The sequence below is a fragment of the Corylus avellana genome, chromosome ca9 (assembly GCF_901000735.1).
Source record: "Corylus avellana chromosome ca9, CavTom2PMs-1.0".
Classification (NCBI taxonomy): domain Eukaryota; kingdom Viridiplantae; phylum Streptophyta; class Magnoliopsida; order Fagales; family Betulaceae; genus Corylus; species Corylus avellana.
The window spans coordinates 12,764,910-12,781,895 of record NC_081549.1 but is presented as its reverse complement, the minus strand read 5'-3'; the positions used below and the strand labels follow the sequence as shown (position 1 = coordinate 12,781,895).

General features: G+C 34.1%; 2 protein-coding genes across 2 annotated transcripts; one reads left to right on the top strand and one right to left on the bottom strand.

Annotated features, from left to right (window-relative positions):
• The first annotated feature begins 1,396 nt into the window (after window positions 1-1,396).
• Window positions 1,397-3,702, top strand: LOC132192326 (transcription factor CSA). Its single transcript, XM_059607624.1, has 3 exons — window positions 1,397-2,291; window positions 2,556-3,014; window positions 3,162-3,702. Exons 1-3 carry the CDS (start codon window positions 1,835-1,837, stop codon window positions 3,428-3,430), a joined length of 1,185 nt encoding a protein of 394 aa, XP_059463607.1. The 5' UTR covers window positions 1,397-1,834; the 3' UTR covers window positions 3,431-3,702.
• An 11,558-nt stretch (window positions 3,703-15,260) lies between these two features.
• Window positions 15,261-16,728, bottom strand: LOC132162151 (WUSCHEL-related homeobox 11). The gene is made up of 3 exons (XM_059572412.1): window positions 16,133-16,728; window positions 15,620-15,795; window positions 15,261-15,345 (listed from the first exon to the last, which is right to left on the bottom strand). The coding sequence occupies exons 1-3, from the start codon at window positions 16,686-16,688 to the stop codon at window positions 15,328-15,330; spliced, it is 750 nt and encodes a 249-aa protein (XP_059428395.1). The 5' UTR covers window positions 16,689-16,728; the 3' UTR covers window positions 15,261-15,327.
• Between the last annotated feature and the right edge of the window lie 258 nt (window positions 16,729-16,986).

Genomic DNA, 16,986 nt, shown 5'->3' with positions numbered 1-16,986 from the left:
ATTAGTTGCTCATGGCAGTACTAGAATGGCATTCTATCATGTTCATCTTCTCTTCAACTCTTTAATCCTCAAAGAAAATATTTATTTGAATTCTCTCTATTACTAAGCACATACTTTCTTGACAAGTTTATGGCCTATTTATAGGGTTTAAAATAAACCTAAGTAGCCATTGGAGTCCCAAAAACGCTGGATTTTCGTCCCCTAGTTGAAATAGGAGACCTAGGCTTATTTCCATATAAATTCTGGGTTGCTGTCCAGCAAGTCAGCGCGCATGCGCTCGATTCGAGTTTTGGTGCGCTCGAACGCTGATGTGTTTGAGACTTGTGAAGATGCGCTCGAGCCTAAAGGAATAGGTGCTCAAGCGCACATGAACTCGAGCCTAAGAATGCTAAGCTCGATCCCACGTACTTCCACAACTACCTGAAGTGTGTCTTATGCCCAAAATTAATGGAATTTCTTGCATTTTCATTTAGAACCTGAAAAACATTAAAACTACACAAAATCAAATAAACAACAATGCTAAAGAATTAACATATGTGAGTTAAGGGGCTTGAATGTACAACATTCGGCGCTTATCAACGACGTCGTTTCATGTACTTTTATATATATATATATATATATATATATAGGCAGTTAGCAATTAATTAACAGTTAGCGGTTAGCTTTTTTCCTAACCGCCTTCAAAAGCGATTAGCCATTAACACGTGGTTATTAACCGTCTGTCTTTCCACTCCTAGCCACATTAGCCAATTTATATGAAAATGATATGAGAGTTGAGTATTTAGCATTGAGAAATGTCACTCAGTATTCTTAAGTGTCCATCTTGCATCATTCTTTTTTTCTTCTTTTTTTTAAAAAAGGAAGAGTAAATGTGAAGGTATCTTTTAGACAAAGATATAGAAAGATGAACGCTTAAAAATTAGACATCCTCCTACGGCTATTCTCTAATCTTTCTACTTTTTTAAATTATGATTAAATTTATAAAGTAGACTTACATACCCACGTGTCCAAAGATAATTTTTTTTAAAAAAAAAAGTAGGAGAAGAAACCTTAGAGAAAAAGAACCGTTTCTCTAAAAATGATGAGTACGTACCCTCCTAAGTATACCGTGGTGCGCACGATGTTTTCCGTTGGTTTGAAAAAGCAAAGATTGTCAAACAAATAAAAAGTAAAAACATCTTCACAAACAGACACAGCCTGGTTTTCCCCAAAGCCCGAGAGAGAAAGAGAGTGAGAAAGAGCAACAGCAAGACCGAGACCAAACATGTTGTTTTTAATGTTTTTAGAGGGACTCCCAGCAGGGCCACCACCCACACGAGCGGTTCTCGAATTGCATGCACTGCACAGACTTTCGTAGAGAGAGAGAAAGAGAAAAAGGATCAGTCTCAAAATAAGGAGCGTGACCTCATTTTCTTTCTCCATTGAGACCAAGTAAACAGAGAAAGAAGAGAGAGTGAGGGAGTGAGAGAGACAGAGAGTGAGAGAATCGTGTGCATTCTTCTCTTCTTTTTTTGTTATTGCTTTCCCTTTCAACAGTGGATCCTATTCTATTTTCTCTTCCCCTTCTTTAAAATTAACGTCCTCGTCTCTTCTGATTCTACGCAGCCCCCACTTGCTGAGCCTTTTCGTTTTTTCTCTTCTGCCAAACAAAACCCAATCAGTCAATAACAGAGAGGGAATAGAAAAAAAAAATAAAAAAATGCAATTCATCCTCCTTCCTTTCCTTTTTCTCACACTCTAACAAGAAAAATCCCCCCACCTTTTTCTGGTTCTAGACGCTCTGCTTCATTTTCTCTGATTTTCTTTTCTGGGTTTATCTGTTATTTCACCGGCAATGAGTCTACAACACCCAAGGAGTGATCGTAACGTTTTCAATGGGTATCAATATATTAACTTTATGCCTCCTCCTCCTACCTCTCAACTTTCCCACTCTAACAACACTTTAGGAGAGAGAGTTTCTAGGACTTGTGAAATGGAGTTTCAGATTTTGAGCCTCCCACTAGAGAATACCAAGAAACCCAATGGTTTTCAGCCATTAGAAAGCGTAGGAACAGAAAGAGCCGGTGATTGGAGTGAAGGGTATTTTGGGGTTGTTGAGAGAAAAGGGGTGCCTTTGAAATTTGGTGAGGAAGAGGAAAGCAACAGCTCTGCTGCTGGGAAAAATGGGCACAGCAAGCTTTGTGCCAGAGGCCATTGGAGGCCTGCTGAAGATGCCAAGCTCAAAGAGCTTGTAACCCAATATGGTCCTCAAAACTGGAACTTGATTGCCGAGAATCTTGAAGGAAGATCAGGTAAAGAAAAGTTGACAGGGACTAATTTGCTGAAAAATGTATATACATTCATTCATTCTACGTGGATTGATGACCATAAAGAGATTTGACAAAAAAAAAAAAAAAGTTTTTCTTTTCTGGATTGTGTATTTTGGAAATCCATCAGATTCTAAAAGAAGCATAAAATGACTTTGAGGACATTTAATTTGTATGCTTTCATTCCCGCGACCCATTAAAGATACCAATTGTTCTTATAAGTTTTTTTTTTTTTTTTTGGATTTTTAGGGAAAAGTTGCAGATTAAGGTGGTTTAATCAGCTAGATCCAAGAATCAACAGGAGGGCTTTCAGTGAGGAAGAAGAGGAAAGGCTCTTAGGTGCACATAGGCTGTATGGTAACAAATGGGCCATGATTGCAAGGCTCTTCCCTGGCAGAACTGACAATGCAGTGAAGAACCATTGGCATGTGATCATGGCTAGGAAACACAGAGAACAGTCTAGTGTTTACAGGAGGAGAAAGTCCTCTTCTTCTCAGATGATCCTTGCCAAGGGCTTTGACATCACTTTCCAAAACAATGCTTGCAGTACTGATTCAACCTTCTCAAACACCATTGATGAATCTGCTTCAACCTGCACTGATCTCTCCCTCACTCCCTCTTCAAACAAAGCCTCCCTCAGTTTTTTCACCAACTTCGGTCAAGTTCAGCGGCATCGACAACAACAACAATCCTATGGATCACAGTTGGGTATGTTTGTCACAATTTTTTTTTTTTTTTTTCGTTTCTCCTTTGATTGATTAAATCACAAATAACAATTTTTTTACACAATATTTCCCTTTTCCAATGAAATTATTGAATTAGTACTAGTTTTTCATTCTTGGTTTCGGGTCGCAGATTCTTCTGGAGATAAGGTGGTGGTGAAGATGGGAGATGGGGATTTTGACAAGTTCTACAGCACTGGGAGTGGGTTCTGCAAACGTGGGCCTACAACAACAGTGGGTGGTGCGGATCAATCTGGTCACTCAGATTCAAACTCAGAAGTCTCTGCAGCCGAGTCAGTTGGCACCAATAAGACAGATATCTCAGTGTCAGGGGAAAATGAAAAAATGAGGCAAAGAATCAACATGCCCTTCATTGATTTCCTTGGAGTGAGGGCTTCATGAAAAGAGATGGTGGGTTTTGGCTTAAGCGCATGGAGAGGCAGAAAACAGAGGAAAATGGCAAAAGAGTTTGTCTGATTCAAACAAACAAAAGTGAGCATGCGGGAGTTACATCAACAATCAATGTACAGTTTAGTTCCAGATAAAGGAAAAAAAAATATATAGGAGGGAGAGAGGGAGAGAGAGAAAGAGAGAGTTTTGAGGTTTCAAAATAATTAGTAAACTATGTTTTGGAGTTATTCTCAGCATTTAGAATTACAAGGGGGTTCCTCTTTTGTTTTTCTGTGTGAGGCAAGGCCAAAGTTGCTTCTCTTTGGTTTACTGACTCAATCAATGCACCTGCGCCCATCTTTCATGACTTTTCAATGCTGAATTTCATTGGTGTTTGGTTTCCTTTCTTTGACCACCAATTAATACATTTTTCTTCTTTTTTAATTTTTTTTTTTTCTGAACAATTAATACAGGACAATGCTCGCATCGACATCTGTGTAAAATTTAGCAAATTATGTACCATTGGCAAGTTTTAAAAGATTAATGGGCTGATTTGGTAAATTGGTTTCGATTTTTGTTTTTGAAAAGTGTTTTCCAGAATTAAAACCCAAAATGGGTTATTTTTTTCTTTTTCGTTAAAGAAGTGTTTGGTAAATTGTTTCCAGAGAGTATGTTTTTTTTTTTTTAAAAAAAAAAATTATAATATGATATAAAGGTAAAAGTAATTTGTGGATATTTTTTGTTTTTGTTAAAAAGTAAAAAATTGTCCTAAAAAATGTTGTCATCAGAAGAGCCTTAAGTTTTCCCAACATTAAGTTGATAATAAGAGATTATAAATTGTTTAATCCATGTAAAATTGAAAATTGAGGTTCATTTGGTAAAGAGAATAGACATTAAGGATCCAAAATCATGGACTGTTTTGAGATATGACATGCAAATTAGGCATGTGTTTATGATGGCAGGTGAAATGAGGTTTCACCTGGACATAAGGTGTCTTGTCATGTGTGTTTTGGCACGTGTTTCTGATGGGCCAGAAGAATTGGTCTAATTGGGCTTCTTTACATCTTTGTGCTTTGACTTGTACATCAATATTTGACTTAAAAATCAAAAAAAATTGTTAGTTTTACCAGAAAAAATAAAAAAATTATTTCGGAACCAATTTCATTTCGGGTTATAACATTATTAATTAATAACACTTAATCTTGTTAATTGTCTCAAAGTCCAAGATACCTTAAATTGAAAATTAGAAGAAATAAATGGAAAAATGCTATATTTCTTCTCCCATCCTATCACTTTTGAAAATTACGATTGGATATATGGCCTCATAAATCCAATGGTAACTTTCAAAAGTGAGAGGATGGAAGAAGAACTAAGGAAATATGTATAACATATCTCTAATAAATAAAGAGAGACAATGGTTTTATCACAAAAAAATGTTATAGTTCTTTCTGGTATTTTCTTGATCTTACATGGATATTATGTTTTTTTAAAAAATACGATAGACCAATGGGGTTAATTTTTTTTTTTTTTTTTTTCTACTTTTTTAGAAAACAGTATCATAGAATCAAGAGAAACACCAAGAAGAATCGAAGCATTCCTCTTTACTACATCAGGGTGATAATTACACATAAAAAAAAAAAACAAGATGAATGAATTTTGAGATGGATGCTTTTAAGTATCCGTTAAGGGATTGGTGTTTTAATTCAAAGAGAGCTTAGAAAATGCAATGATATTGGAAACTACTGGACAGTGGACAAGAATACTGCAGGCAGCTACAGCTTTTGTCCAGGCCCAGCCCACAAAAACATTAGGAAAATGCAAACCCTTCTTGGCCCATTCTTTTTCAGGGTTGCTTCTTTGGATGTTTGGGCTTAATATTTCAAAAATGACAAGAAAAGAAACCTGCTTCTTGGGCTCCACCCAGATAGAGAGAGATTTCTGATTTATGTTTTGGGATCAAATCCTACTTTTTCTCATGGCTGAGGCATTTATAAAAAGAGAAAAATGCTTATCATTTTGTAATCCAACCCTTGATGAAAAGAAAAAGATGCATTTTATTTTTTAAGCTTACAATGGAAAATATTTTCAATGAAATTTTAAAAATGATTTTCTTGAAAATACTTTTTAGCTTTTGGCTTGTACAAAAAAACAATGACGGCAAAAAAGACCATCAACTTTCGGAAAACACCGTAATGGATTCCAATGGCAGTGATTGGTGTTCGTCAGTGGATGCTGGCAAACTTCGATGGTTGGCAGTGGACTTTGGCAATTGGTGACAAATTCTAGCAAACTCGAGCAGCAGCGAATAATGAATTGCGAGAGAGAGTGCGTGCAAAAAGAAAAAGCTTAAACTCGAAAACTGGTTTATGGTTTTAAAAAATATTTTTAGTTTGATTATGATTTTCGGTCATACCTGATACTGAAAAATAGGAAAAACATTTTATGTCGAAACAAATAGAGTCTTAAGAGGTATTTGTTTTAAATTATGTTAATTTATAGAAGCTCATAATGATGTGTGACTCTTGTAGTGGACAATAATAGAATGAGAAGATAGGATGAGAACAATTTAGAAGTTTATTTTATTTTATTTTTATTTATTTATTTATTTTCTAAGGTTTCAGGGCCATCAAGGGTTAGGATCATTTGGCAAAGGCATGTAAAGAAAAATAAAATTTAAGGGAAGACTATGGTCCCTCATAGCTCAATGTAGTAAATGTAATCACACCTCTCCCTATATATATATATATATATATGTTGGGTAATATCCACTTAACCCCTTCAAACTACCACTCCAATAACAATTTACCCTTCAAGCTATCAATTACGACAATTTATTCTCCAAACTATCAAAACAATGACAATTTACCCCCCAGTGCTAGCAAAATGACAAAATTATCCCTATAAAATTTTTAATAAGACAAAAATACCCTTAAAAATTTGAAACAAAAAAATTAAATTTTAGTATTTTTCTTTTTTATTTTAGTAAGGGTAATTTTGTTATTTTGTTAAAATTGGAGGTAGATTGTCATTGAACTTTACCCATATATGTTTGTTTTATTCAGTTTATTTTATTTTATTATTCAAATGTAACAGAAATAGGTTTTCACCAACCTAATTCAATGATGTTTTTGGATGAGGAGATTTCACTTAAAGCTGTAATTTAAAAATTTTCAATTATGGTTTCCTCTGTAAATTTTTGAACTTGGCGATTTTCAAGCATCTAATGCATGTTGTCACTTCCATCACCGCTATAACATCTGGATTTTAAGCTAAAACATTAACTTAAAGAATTTGTCGTTTAAGAAATGTAAACTGTGTGAATAAATTTAAAGGCTCAACTTATTAAAAAAATAAAATAAAATTAAGGGTCAAAAAAGAATTTATGGGTTTCTAGAATCCAAAATTAATATTTCAAGTTCACAAGGTACTGTTTGGGCCAAAATTTTTGAGATGCAAAATTGGGTTGAAAATGGGCCAGAAAGATAGGGTTATATGACCCTTGAATGAAAGTAAACACGTTATTCTAAAACTTTTCAAGAGCCATCTCATGACATCCAAGTTGAGAGAGATAAATGCAAAGGGTTGGCCATTTTCTACAAATAAATAATTATTGTTCTGCAGTTTAATTTTAAATAGCAAAATTATTTACTTGTTTTTTATAAAGATTGATCTTGGTTTGAGAATTATTATTTTCCGCTATGTATTCTTATTTTTCCAACCGTAGTTCCAACAGTACGGTTTCAACCCGACACGACTCGTTAACTAAACGGGTCAGATGGGTCGTGACTTGTGTTGTGTTCACATTCTGACGTGTTTAGCTAAACAAATCGTGTTTGGGTTGACCCTAATAAAGTTGAAGGGTCAAGCAGGTCAACCTGAACTTAACACAGCAACTCATTTTGCCAACCATAATTTTATTCAAGCCCAAAACAACGGTAAAACACTGTAAACAAAGCACCAATATATAAGACAATACTGTAGTTTAATGTATTGTTGTTTGCCAGCGTGATAAAACAACAATATTAACAGCATTTGTTACAAACGCTGCTATGTATATATATTTTGTGTAAAAAATGACTGGATCCAAAAATTAGCTGCACCAATTCACTGGTTAAACATAACAAGGATAGCTTGGTGTTAGTAGTTAAGGACACATACTATTGACTATGTTTTTGTTTTATTTTATTTTATTTTTTGTGAAAATCATATATATAATGCACTCTTTGTATCTTACTGATCATCCAAAACACACACGCTTTCAATTTATTCCATGAATTTTTAGCAGACATAAGTAGACCATTTCTGCTTCCAACTATACAATGAATTCATGAACTTTTTCTTTTCCTGAGTAATACATTAATTATACATATCAACTCAAAAAGCTGGTCAAGAACATAATCTTCTGCAGGCTGAAAGGCTGAAATGTTGGTGGGAATAGAATGTTCATTGGTTTATCCTTCAAAGAAATTGGAGAAATATTCAATCAAAGAGCTATAGGATTACCTCTCTGGGACTAGCCATCTTTTCAGCATTGCAGTGATCATCTGGAGTACTGATCCCTATCTCTTGCAATTAATACCAATCGACTTGCTGGAAAAGCACGAACATCAGGATTCTGATGATGCCATTAACAGAAACCACCTTTTGGACAATCTTTGGAATATGGTGAGTATTTGTTGCCTTGTATTTTGTGCAATAAAACATGAGTAATGCTAGTTAGCTAGAAGAAAGATTCATGTTGTTTTAATATTGACGTGACTTTTAAAACAATTATTGAATTAAAATCTAAAAATTATTTATTACAAATTCAATTGTGATTGAAAAACTACATTAATTTTGAAGGATACAAAGAAAATACGCGTCTTTCATCTAACATTATACATAGGTAATTCTTGATAGGTTCTCAAAGAACCCGACACTCCGAAAGCACCTGTTAGAATATATTATTTTCTTTGCTAGAATATTTTATATTTTCCTTATTTTATTTCCTTCGAATACTTTATTTATTTCCTTTTGTATTTTAGGTTTCTTACTCACTACTCATTGCATCTCTATAAATAGAGATCTATGTAATAGTTTAAGACAATTCAACAAATATAAGAAATCGTGAATATACAAGATGTAGCTCACACATGTATCTCCACTTCCGCTCTCTATTTTCTTTCTCTTTCTTATTTTCTTATTTCATCTATGTTGCCCAAGTTGCGTTGTCATTCAAATCCTTTAATATAATCAATTGAAAATAAATAAAGAATACATTTAGTACATTATATAGTCACTTTAGACAGGCATATATTCAAGTAATTAAGTTAAATACTGCATCTTCAGAAAATTCGTTTGCTATAGGGGAATCCATGCCTCTTTTTTTTTTTTTTTTTTTTTTTTTTTTTTTCAAGTGAAATTTCAGGCTTTCATTAATAAAACATTAAATCATATAATTTTTAGTGGTTATGATGTCATATAGAAACCCCGGAAATTCTTTCATCCAAATTTTCTCCACATTTTGCCAAAAGATGGGCAGCCATGTTTGCCTCTATCCTAGTGTGTTCAGGATTGGAGACCATCCAAAATAAGCTTCGAACCATATATCAAATTCCCATATCTATTCCATGATTGCGCTTCGTTGCATAGTGCATGTACAATTTTCAAAGCATTATCTTCCAAAATAACATTGTGAAAACCCAACTCTCTACTTAAAACTACAGCCTTCCACACCGCATAAGCTGTCGCCACAGCTGAGGCAGCCTGACTAAGTGGAAGCGAATAAAACAATACAAGAAGAAGGATATATAATTCTTAGATCTTGAATCTGTCAAGGATCTGAGAATTCTTCTCAAAACTATAGAGTCTATTTAAGGTTTCAAGGAAAATTAAGAAGAAAACTCCTTTGAATAATTCTTATTGAGAGAAAACTGATCAAATAACATAATTGTCTTTTCAAGAGGCTATAGTCATGTATTTATAGCTCTAAGCTCCCTAATACTGATAAATGATGGAATTAGGCTCCCACAATCCTAATCCTAGCAAAATAAGTAAACAAAGTTGGTTTAAAGAAAAAAAACAACGGAAAATTAACATAGATTTCCCCGAGTGCGCTCGATTGCAAGTATAGTGTGATCGATCGCACTACCAGGGACTTGTGCGCTCGACCGTGCGCTAGTTCCCTGGCTCGGTCGCACTTCCAGGGACTTGTGCACTCAATCATGCGCTCAATTGCAGATGCAGGGGTGGATCGGTTGCAGTTCCAAAGACAAACTCCTCCATATCAGGTGCACTGTGCTCGATCGCAGTCAAGGTGCGATCGATCGCAGATCCAGGGACTACCTCCGTAGCCGTGCGAGTCTGAGATCGTGTCACCATCTTGTGGGGCGTCTTCACACAATCATCCCTTCGGGTCTTCCTCATATACTCCAAGGTATTGTAGTCTACATCAATAGCTGAATTAGTGATGAACATCCTCGAAGAATACATTATTGCTAGAACCTTTCTCTCATAGTCTCAAACAATCACGCCCACACCAAAATGGTCACGCGTTCATCACGTGACCACTTTTTCATCTATGAAAAAAATTTCTCAAAAGGGAAAAATAAAAGCTACTTAATTATAATAATGTAACCGTGGAGCTAAAGGGTAAGCGCAATATCCATTAAGAAAATTAATAGAAGCAAATACATATTGTACTACTGTTTTGGCCAATAGCAGGCATGGAAATACAATATTTGTTCAACTTGAATCCCCACAATCTTCACATGATCAATCCAGACAAACCCTGCTGGATTTGTTAAAAGCAATAGGACATTTCTGTAACGCTTCAAATCATGAGCATGATTGAAAATTTTGACCACCTTGAATTCTCCAACAGCAGGGTTGACTGAGCTGTTTCCTGGTCAACAAATTAACCTGCATTTTACAAGCACAGTGAGGATTTGGGATCTAGAACTATAGAATCTAACGTAAATATTATTAATTTCTTTTTTATAATACTTGTAAATTCTGCACTCACATGGTATTTCTGGGTAGGCGAGCCCTAATGTTATCAAGTAAAAATAAATAAAAGCCCTAACAAACATCCGTCTGCTTTGGATTGGTTATAATGGTCGGTGTGGAAGCCAAGTTGCTGATATTTTCATTGGGTTTTGAGGTTTCCATTCAAGAGGGAATCCACGTACTGGCCATGCAGTTTTATCAACTTGTAAAATTAATTATAAAAACAATTACTTCTATATATATATATATATATATATATATGGGAATGGGAGCACTCAAAATATGAATATGATCCCAGGAAACAACTGTCGCATGCTTCTTTCCTGGACATTGCCCCAAGTGTTACTATTATTAGGAGAGATCTAGCTGGCGCTATTAATAAAACTAGCAACAAGTATCCTATGAAATGAAATTAAAGGGTTAGGATTGAGAAGTGTAACCCATTTAATTAAATGGATTGAGTTAGGGTTGAGAAGTGTAACCCGTTTAATTAAATGGATTGAGTTAGGGTTAACCTATATAGTTTTATACTCATGCTTCGACACAACTTGAATCCGACATGGGACATAATGACAGGCTATTTTTGATATGACCCGCAAACTCGACATGAACCTAGTACAAAATTAGAGAGTTAGGATTGAGGGATTTGACCCGTTTAATTAAAGGGGTCCGGTTAAGGTTGACTTATATAATCTTATACACATGCCTTGACACGACTCAAATCCGACATGCAAAACGAATTATTACCCCTAATTTATATAGATGGGGTGACGATGGCACCAATTGGGATGATTATAGTAGCCATCTCCATTAATGGTGGCGCTATATCATGGGGACGATAGCAGAAATTTGTCTAATAACTAATATTTAGAATGGGATGAATACAGAGGTGAAAAGGCGGTTGCAGTTAGTAAAATTTACTAACCGCCTCTACTAATCGCCTATGGTTAGCAGTTATAATCCTAATAACTGCTAACCGCATTTTAAAGAAAATTTTTTAAAAGGTAAAAAATAAAAAATAAAATAAAAACGACATCGTTTTTATAATAATATGATAATACCATACTACATACGACATCATTTCTATATTTTTATACATTTTTATATATATTTAAACACAAAAAAGACATCATTGGTGATATTATATGTAGTTATTTAAGGATAAAATCAAAGCATAAAATCAAGTAAACACAATAATTTCAAGGCCGAAGTGAAAACTTTTTAAAGAATTCTTCAAAAGTAAAACTATTGTGAGGACAACCAGTGGCTGATCTAAGAATTCGTATTAGGAGGGGCGGAACTAAAATAATATATATATATTACGCTTTTAAAAAAAGTCAAATTTTTGGAGGGGCGGGTGGGTGCCCCTGCCCGCCCTCCTTTGTATCCGCCACCGAAGACAGCCAACACTACTTCTAAAACAATCAAAGAAGGGAATCCTTAAAAAAACCTGGCTTGGATACCAATTTATTTCGAAAATAATTTCGTAACGGGATAAATTGATAAGTTTGTAGAGGAAATTTAAACCTTTTTGACAAACACAAGGTTTGAGATAATTTTCTGCATAGTTTTTCACTATTCTATCATACTTAAATAGAAAAGATTATAATCTATATATGTGGTGATAAAAATAAGTATGATAATCAAATCATTTACCATCAATTAATCTTCTAAAATGTAAATATCGTGTAAAATAAATATTTTACCATATTATATATTCTAATATTATATATCTACTCCGCTTACACTTCTTAGAATAATTTCTACTTTCATGACATCATGTAATTAATACCCTTCCACTATAATTAATTGGATAATATTCAGTTCAAATGAAATGGAAATGATCGTGTTTCATGTAATTATACTTTCTAAAAAATCCTTTTTTTAAGCATTAATTTTTGGAGCTCTTAACCGTGGTCAAAGTATATATAATGATAGTGCATCAAACATGTTCCTCGACCCTTCAATCAAAAACTGTCAGTGGTTTTTTGTGTAAATAGCAGGTTCTTTAAGGCAGTTTTTTATGTGAATGTCAACAATTCTTGTCTGGGTTTTAATTTCATATATATAATGAATATTCTATCTTTTCTCTAGGAAACGTTGAAATCTGTTCGATGATCTTTAGGCTGTGTCATCACTTCCAATGTCCTAATTATGCATATGAAAATTTTAAAGATGTGTACAGGAAATCCGAACCTACTCTCAATTTCACCCTTATTTCTCCCCTCAAATTTTTAATTTGATACAATTTACTCCATCGATTAATTTTTGTTGTTAAACCTTAGTAAAATTTTTTAAAAAGACTAAATTACCCTTCAATTTTTATTTAAAAAAGAATGAAAAAAATGAAGAAAAAAAAAGGTCACAAATATGTGACCAAAACGTAGGTCACCTTGTGATTTTTTTATTTATAATAACTTTATTTTTTATTTGAAATTAAAGGTAAATTTAGAATTTTATAAAAAGGCTAAGGGATATAATAGTCATTTTATAAGAATTTTATTTATAATAGACATTTTCTCACTTTTAACGTTTAAAAACTGATGAAGGATAGTACATTGCATCAAATTAAAAGTTTAATGGATGAAATTGAGGGTTTTTTAAATTTGAGGGATCTGCTCAAAACGTGTGTAGTAGTTTAGGTGTCTAAAGTGATGTTTCCCCTATATAAAACAAGACAAAGTTATCAACAACGTGTGAGTTTAGGTACTTAATTAGGTTATTTGCAATGCTAAAACTATTAGAGACAACTTTTGCCGTCCTTGATAATAACATATCAAAGATTATATTTAAATTAAAAGTCATTCCTAATAACCTTTATTGACGAAGCAATTGCGACAATGTTGTCCTCACTGATTTTCTTGAAGCGACTTAAAAGCATTTTTCACTGAGAAAATCAATTATTGACTTATTCTTGCCTTCTAAAATTATTCTGTGCCTTTCTAAATGGGGGAATTGCCAAGAATGATCCAATTGGACCTTCTCCTAACTAGTTTCTTAATTCTATACCAAAAAATTTAAAAAGGCTTAAAAAGACACAGCTTAGCTGCATTGAGGACATAACCTAAAAACAATTGATCAAATAATGTTCTCGAATATTTTACACAAACTTTCCGGAAGAGATTCAAATAAGTATAGATTTTCTTGAAAATTTATTTAGAAATTTGTGTTTTTTAAACTCGATTTTTGCCTAAAATCTGTGGTTATTATGTATAATATCTGTTTTCAAAGTGATCACAGGACTTTTTCATGAACATATTAAGCGACACCATATGAAAATCAATTTGTATGTTGAATAATTAATATGAACGAACTAACAATGTTTTCTCTCTATACATGATGTGTCATGCATATTAGGAAAAATGTAAGCAATGGTTTCATGCAAAAACATAGGCTTGATAAATTAAACATATATATATATATAAAACTAAACATGAAATTTTCCATGTAAATTAAATATAAAGACTGAAATACTTACAACTAGGAGTATGAAAACTTGAAGAGAAGCTTGCAGTTTAAATCTTTGGAAAATCAAGGGGTGCCCGAATATGCTACAGGTTTTTGGTGTTTTCTCTCTTGAAAATTTTTAGAAAAGCGAGAGAAAAGAGGACATAATTAAGGGGGTTTAAATATGTTAGCGTTTTCTTTTCTCATGCAATTAGGATTAGGGTTTAGCGTTTTAATTGATCTAGGTTTACATTTTAAGAAAAAAAAAAAAAAAAATCAGTCACATACATGAATCTTATGTGGGATACTCCCACAACTCATATGAAATTCAATGAGGCATTGACAAAGGAGTAGGATTTTTCTTTTTTTGGGTAGGGGCTAATTATACCATAAATATATATTCTCAGACAATTAGGGTTAACATAATTAAGTAAAGCAACATATCAAAAATAATTTCTCACAGTTATATGGAAACGAATCCTCAGGGTTAGCGGCCCCCTGTCCCCCTGCCTCTGAACCCCAGGACTCCAAGATGACAAACAGGTGAAAAAAAACACACGACCTATCAGAAATATATATATATATATATATACTCTCTTTATCTCTACTATATATTTTCTTCTGCTAAAAAAAGATATTATTTGTGTGAGAATCCATAATTTCAAGCTCAAATACACACCAACAGTAAGAGTTTCTGTACCAATTAAGATGGATCATATACTGTAACATGCAAAACCTAGCTAGGTGTAGATGAATAGAAAAGCAAGAGCTTCTTTTTAATCTGATAGATATGACTGGTTAGCTCAGACCCAGATAGCAGCAGCAGTAGTAGTATATGTAAAGAAGAATTCATTTGAAAAAAATAGTATAATCCCAGTCTAAGCGGGGTTGGTCAGAAGGTAAAGTTGCAAACCTCCATTTTCTCCGAAGAAAAGAATAAAAAATGTAGCATTGTAATTGATTCATTTTCATTTTAGGGGACCAAACATCATTGATTGAACTAAAAGGGGTTCTGCATGTTTGCCCAACTTCATGAAAAGTGCACTCATTTTTTATTTACAACTAAGGGTGCTCAAGTAGAACCCCACCCCCCCTTCCCCCGCTCAACACTGAAAGGGAAGACAAATATTCAATTGTCCAATGGCTAGCTGTCTTCAGCAATTAATTAACACAACACACACACATATATATAAAGAAAGTGCAGAACTGGGTTATAAGAGAAAAAAAAAACATAAAACATAAGTGCATGTAGAATTCATTAGACTCTAATAATCATATAATAACATTTTTATTTATAAGTAACCCGGAACCACATAGATAAAAGCCTAGCCACAAACACAAAATAACGAAAAATAAAAAGAAAAAAAAAAAAAAAGTAGAAGAAGAAAAAAAAGGAAGTAAGTAAGAAGAGACAATAAGCAAGAGGAATTAAAAGAAGTTGGAATTTCTCCCATTGATTGGTGCGGCTTTATTTCTTAAGCTGGTCTTGAAACCTGTTTCCAAAATTTTATCTCATCAGTTGCTTTTCTGGATTGCATGAACTTTAAATATATATATATATATATCCCAAAGGCATCAGTACCATAAATTAAATAGAAAAATAACCATTAGATCCCGTAATTAAAATAGTTAGTCCAAACATGTCCTTAAAGTCCTCAAGAAGTAGTAGAAAATGCTAATTAAGAAGAATTTTTAAAATTGAAAAGAGTAAGAATTAGTTAAAATTGGTTAATGAAATTGATTTGATGATGAGGAAGTGGTAATTACCAGGAAATAGCTCTCGCCATGCTGCAACCCCTGCATTAAGAAGCCAAATTCATTGATGGGTAGAGGCACTCCAGAGGAATGGACCAACACAACATCTTGACTAAACATTGTTTTCATGTCAAGTGGCCCCCTTGGAACTTCTGTTGGAACCCCATTAATAAACACTGTGATGAATCCTGAAAAACGCCAAAAAGTATGTCCAATCAATCTCACACATACCCAAATTTAGATCCATTTGAGATCTAAGGTGGAAATTAAAGTGCAGCTTTTTTAATTGAAAATGCTTCTTCAAATTAACAAAGATATATATACCCTAAAGGAAAACTATATAATATAAATGAAGATTCCCTGCTTGCTGACTGACATGAGAGCTAGCTCTGAGAAAAGATAAAAAAAAAATAAAGTTTCTGAATTTTGATAAAGATTACAAGTAATTAGTTAAATTAATTAAAGAGAAGGGAAATTAATTGGATGATTTAATTATTTGAAGTATCTCAGGCGCCATGCATTTACCAGATTGGTACTGCAAATTTAAAGTATCTGAACGACATAAACCGGGCGTCGCGGCGGAGCCCTGCACGATTTCCGGGAAACCAAGTTGACCGGAGACTGAAAAGAGACAGTGATGACCGACAGCGTCGACGTTGCCGGTAAGTCCTCCAGTCGAGGACGAGGAACCAAGATGATAAGAAGATGGAAAAGAAGTTGACAAAGGGCCGACACCCAAACCGGAGCTGCTCTCGAACTGATGAGTTGCACCGGTGACAACTTGGGCCTGATTTCTTTGTTCGAGGGAAGCCTGCATCTGGCGCTGTCGGCGGCGAGATCTCGAGCGCCGGTTCTGGAACCAGTAGAAGACGTTTGCATCGCCGACCGAACCGAATTTCTCGAGCAGTTTTCTTATTCTCACAGTTTCGTCTTTGGGGGGATTTACCATTCCGCTGTTGAAGATAGACTCCAGTATAAGGATTTGCTCCGGCTTCGGAGTCCACCTTGACCTCACTGGCTCGTTGTTTCTCTCTGAGCCATGGCTTGGACTATTAGGATGTTCTTGCCCTTCATCTTCCATTGCTAGCTCCCGAGAAGAAAAAACTAATGCTTCTTGAAGCTTAAACGGAAACCCAAGTAAAAAACAATATACATATATATTTATATATTTATTTATATATATATTTAGGAGAATAATAAAGCAAAATGAACGCATGGAGAACCGCTTTCAAGGGGGGAGCTATATAGAGGGTTGGAAATATATATATATATATATATATATATATATACGAATGAAATTACAATGTCACCCTTTACCCATTTTCTGCACCACTTGGGAAGAAAATGTATAGTTCAACAGCTCTTAGACACTTAAAAAT

What these genes read in the sequence shown, in the direction of transcription:
- LOC132192326 (XM_059607624.1), top strand. Translation starts at nt 1,835, where the DNA reads ATGAGTCTACAACACCCAAGGAGTGATCGTAACGTTTTCAATGGGTAT. An exon ending in GAATCTTGAAGGAAGATCAG is followed by an intron (nt 2,292 to 2,555) that starts GTAAAGAAAAGT and finishes TTGGATTTTTAG; the next exon opens with GGAAAAGTTGCAGATTAAGG. An exon ending in ATCCTATGGATCACAGTTGG is followed by an intron (nt 3,015 to 3,161) that starts GTATGTTTGTCA and finishes TTCGGGTCGCAG; the next exon opens with ATTCTTCTGGAGATAAGGTG.
- LOC132162151 (XM_059572412.1), bottom strand. Translation starts at nt 16,688, where the DNA reads ATGGAAGATGAAGGGCAAGAACATCCTAATAGTCCAAGCCATGGCTCA. An exon ending in AAATTTGCAGTACCAATCTG is followed by an intron (nt 15,796 to 16,132) that starts GTAAATGCATGG and finishes GGCGTTTTTCAG; the next exon opens with GATTCATCACAGTGTTTATT.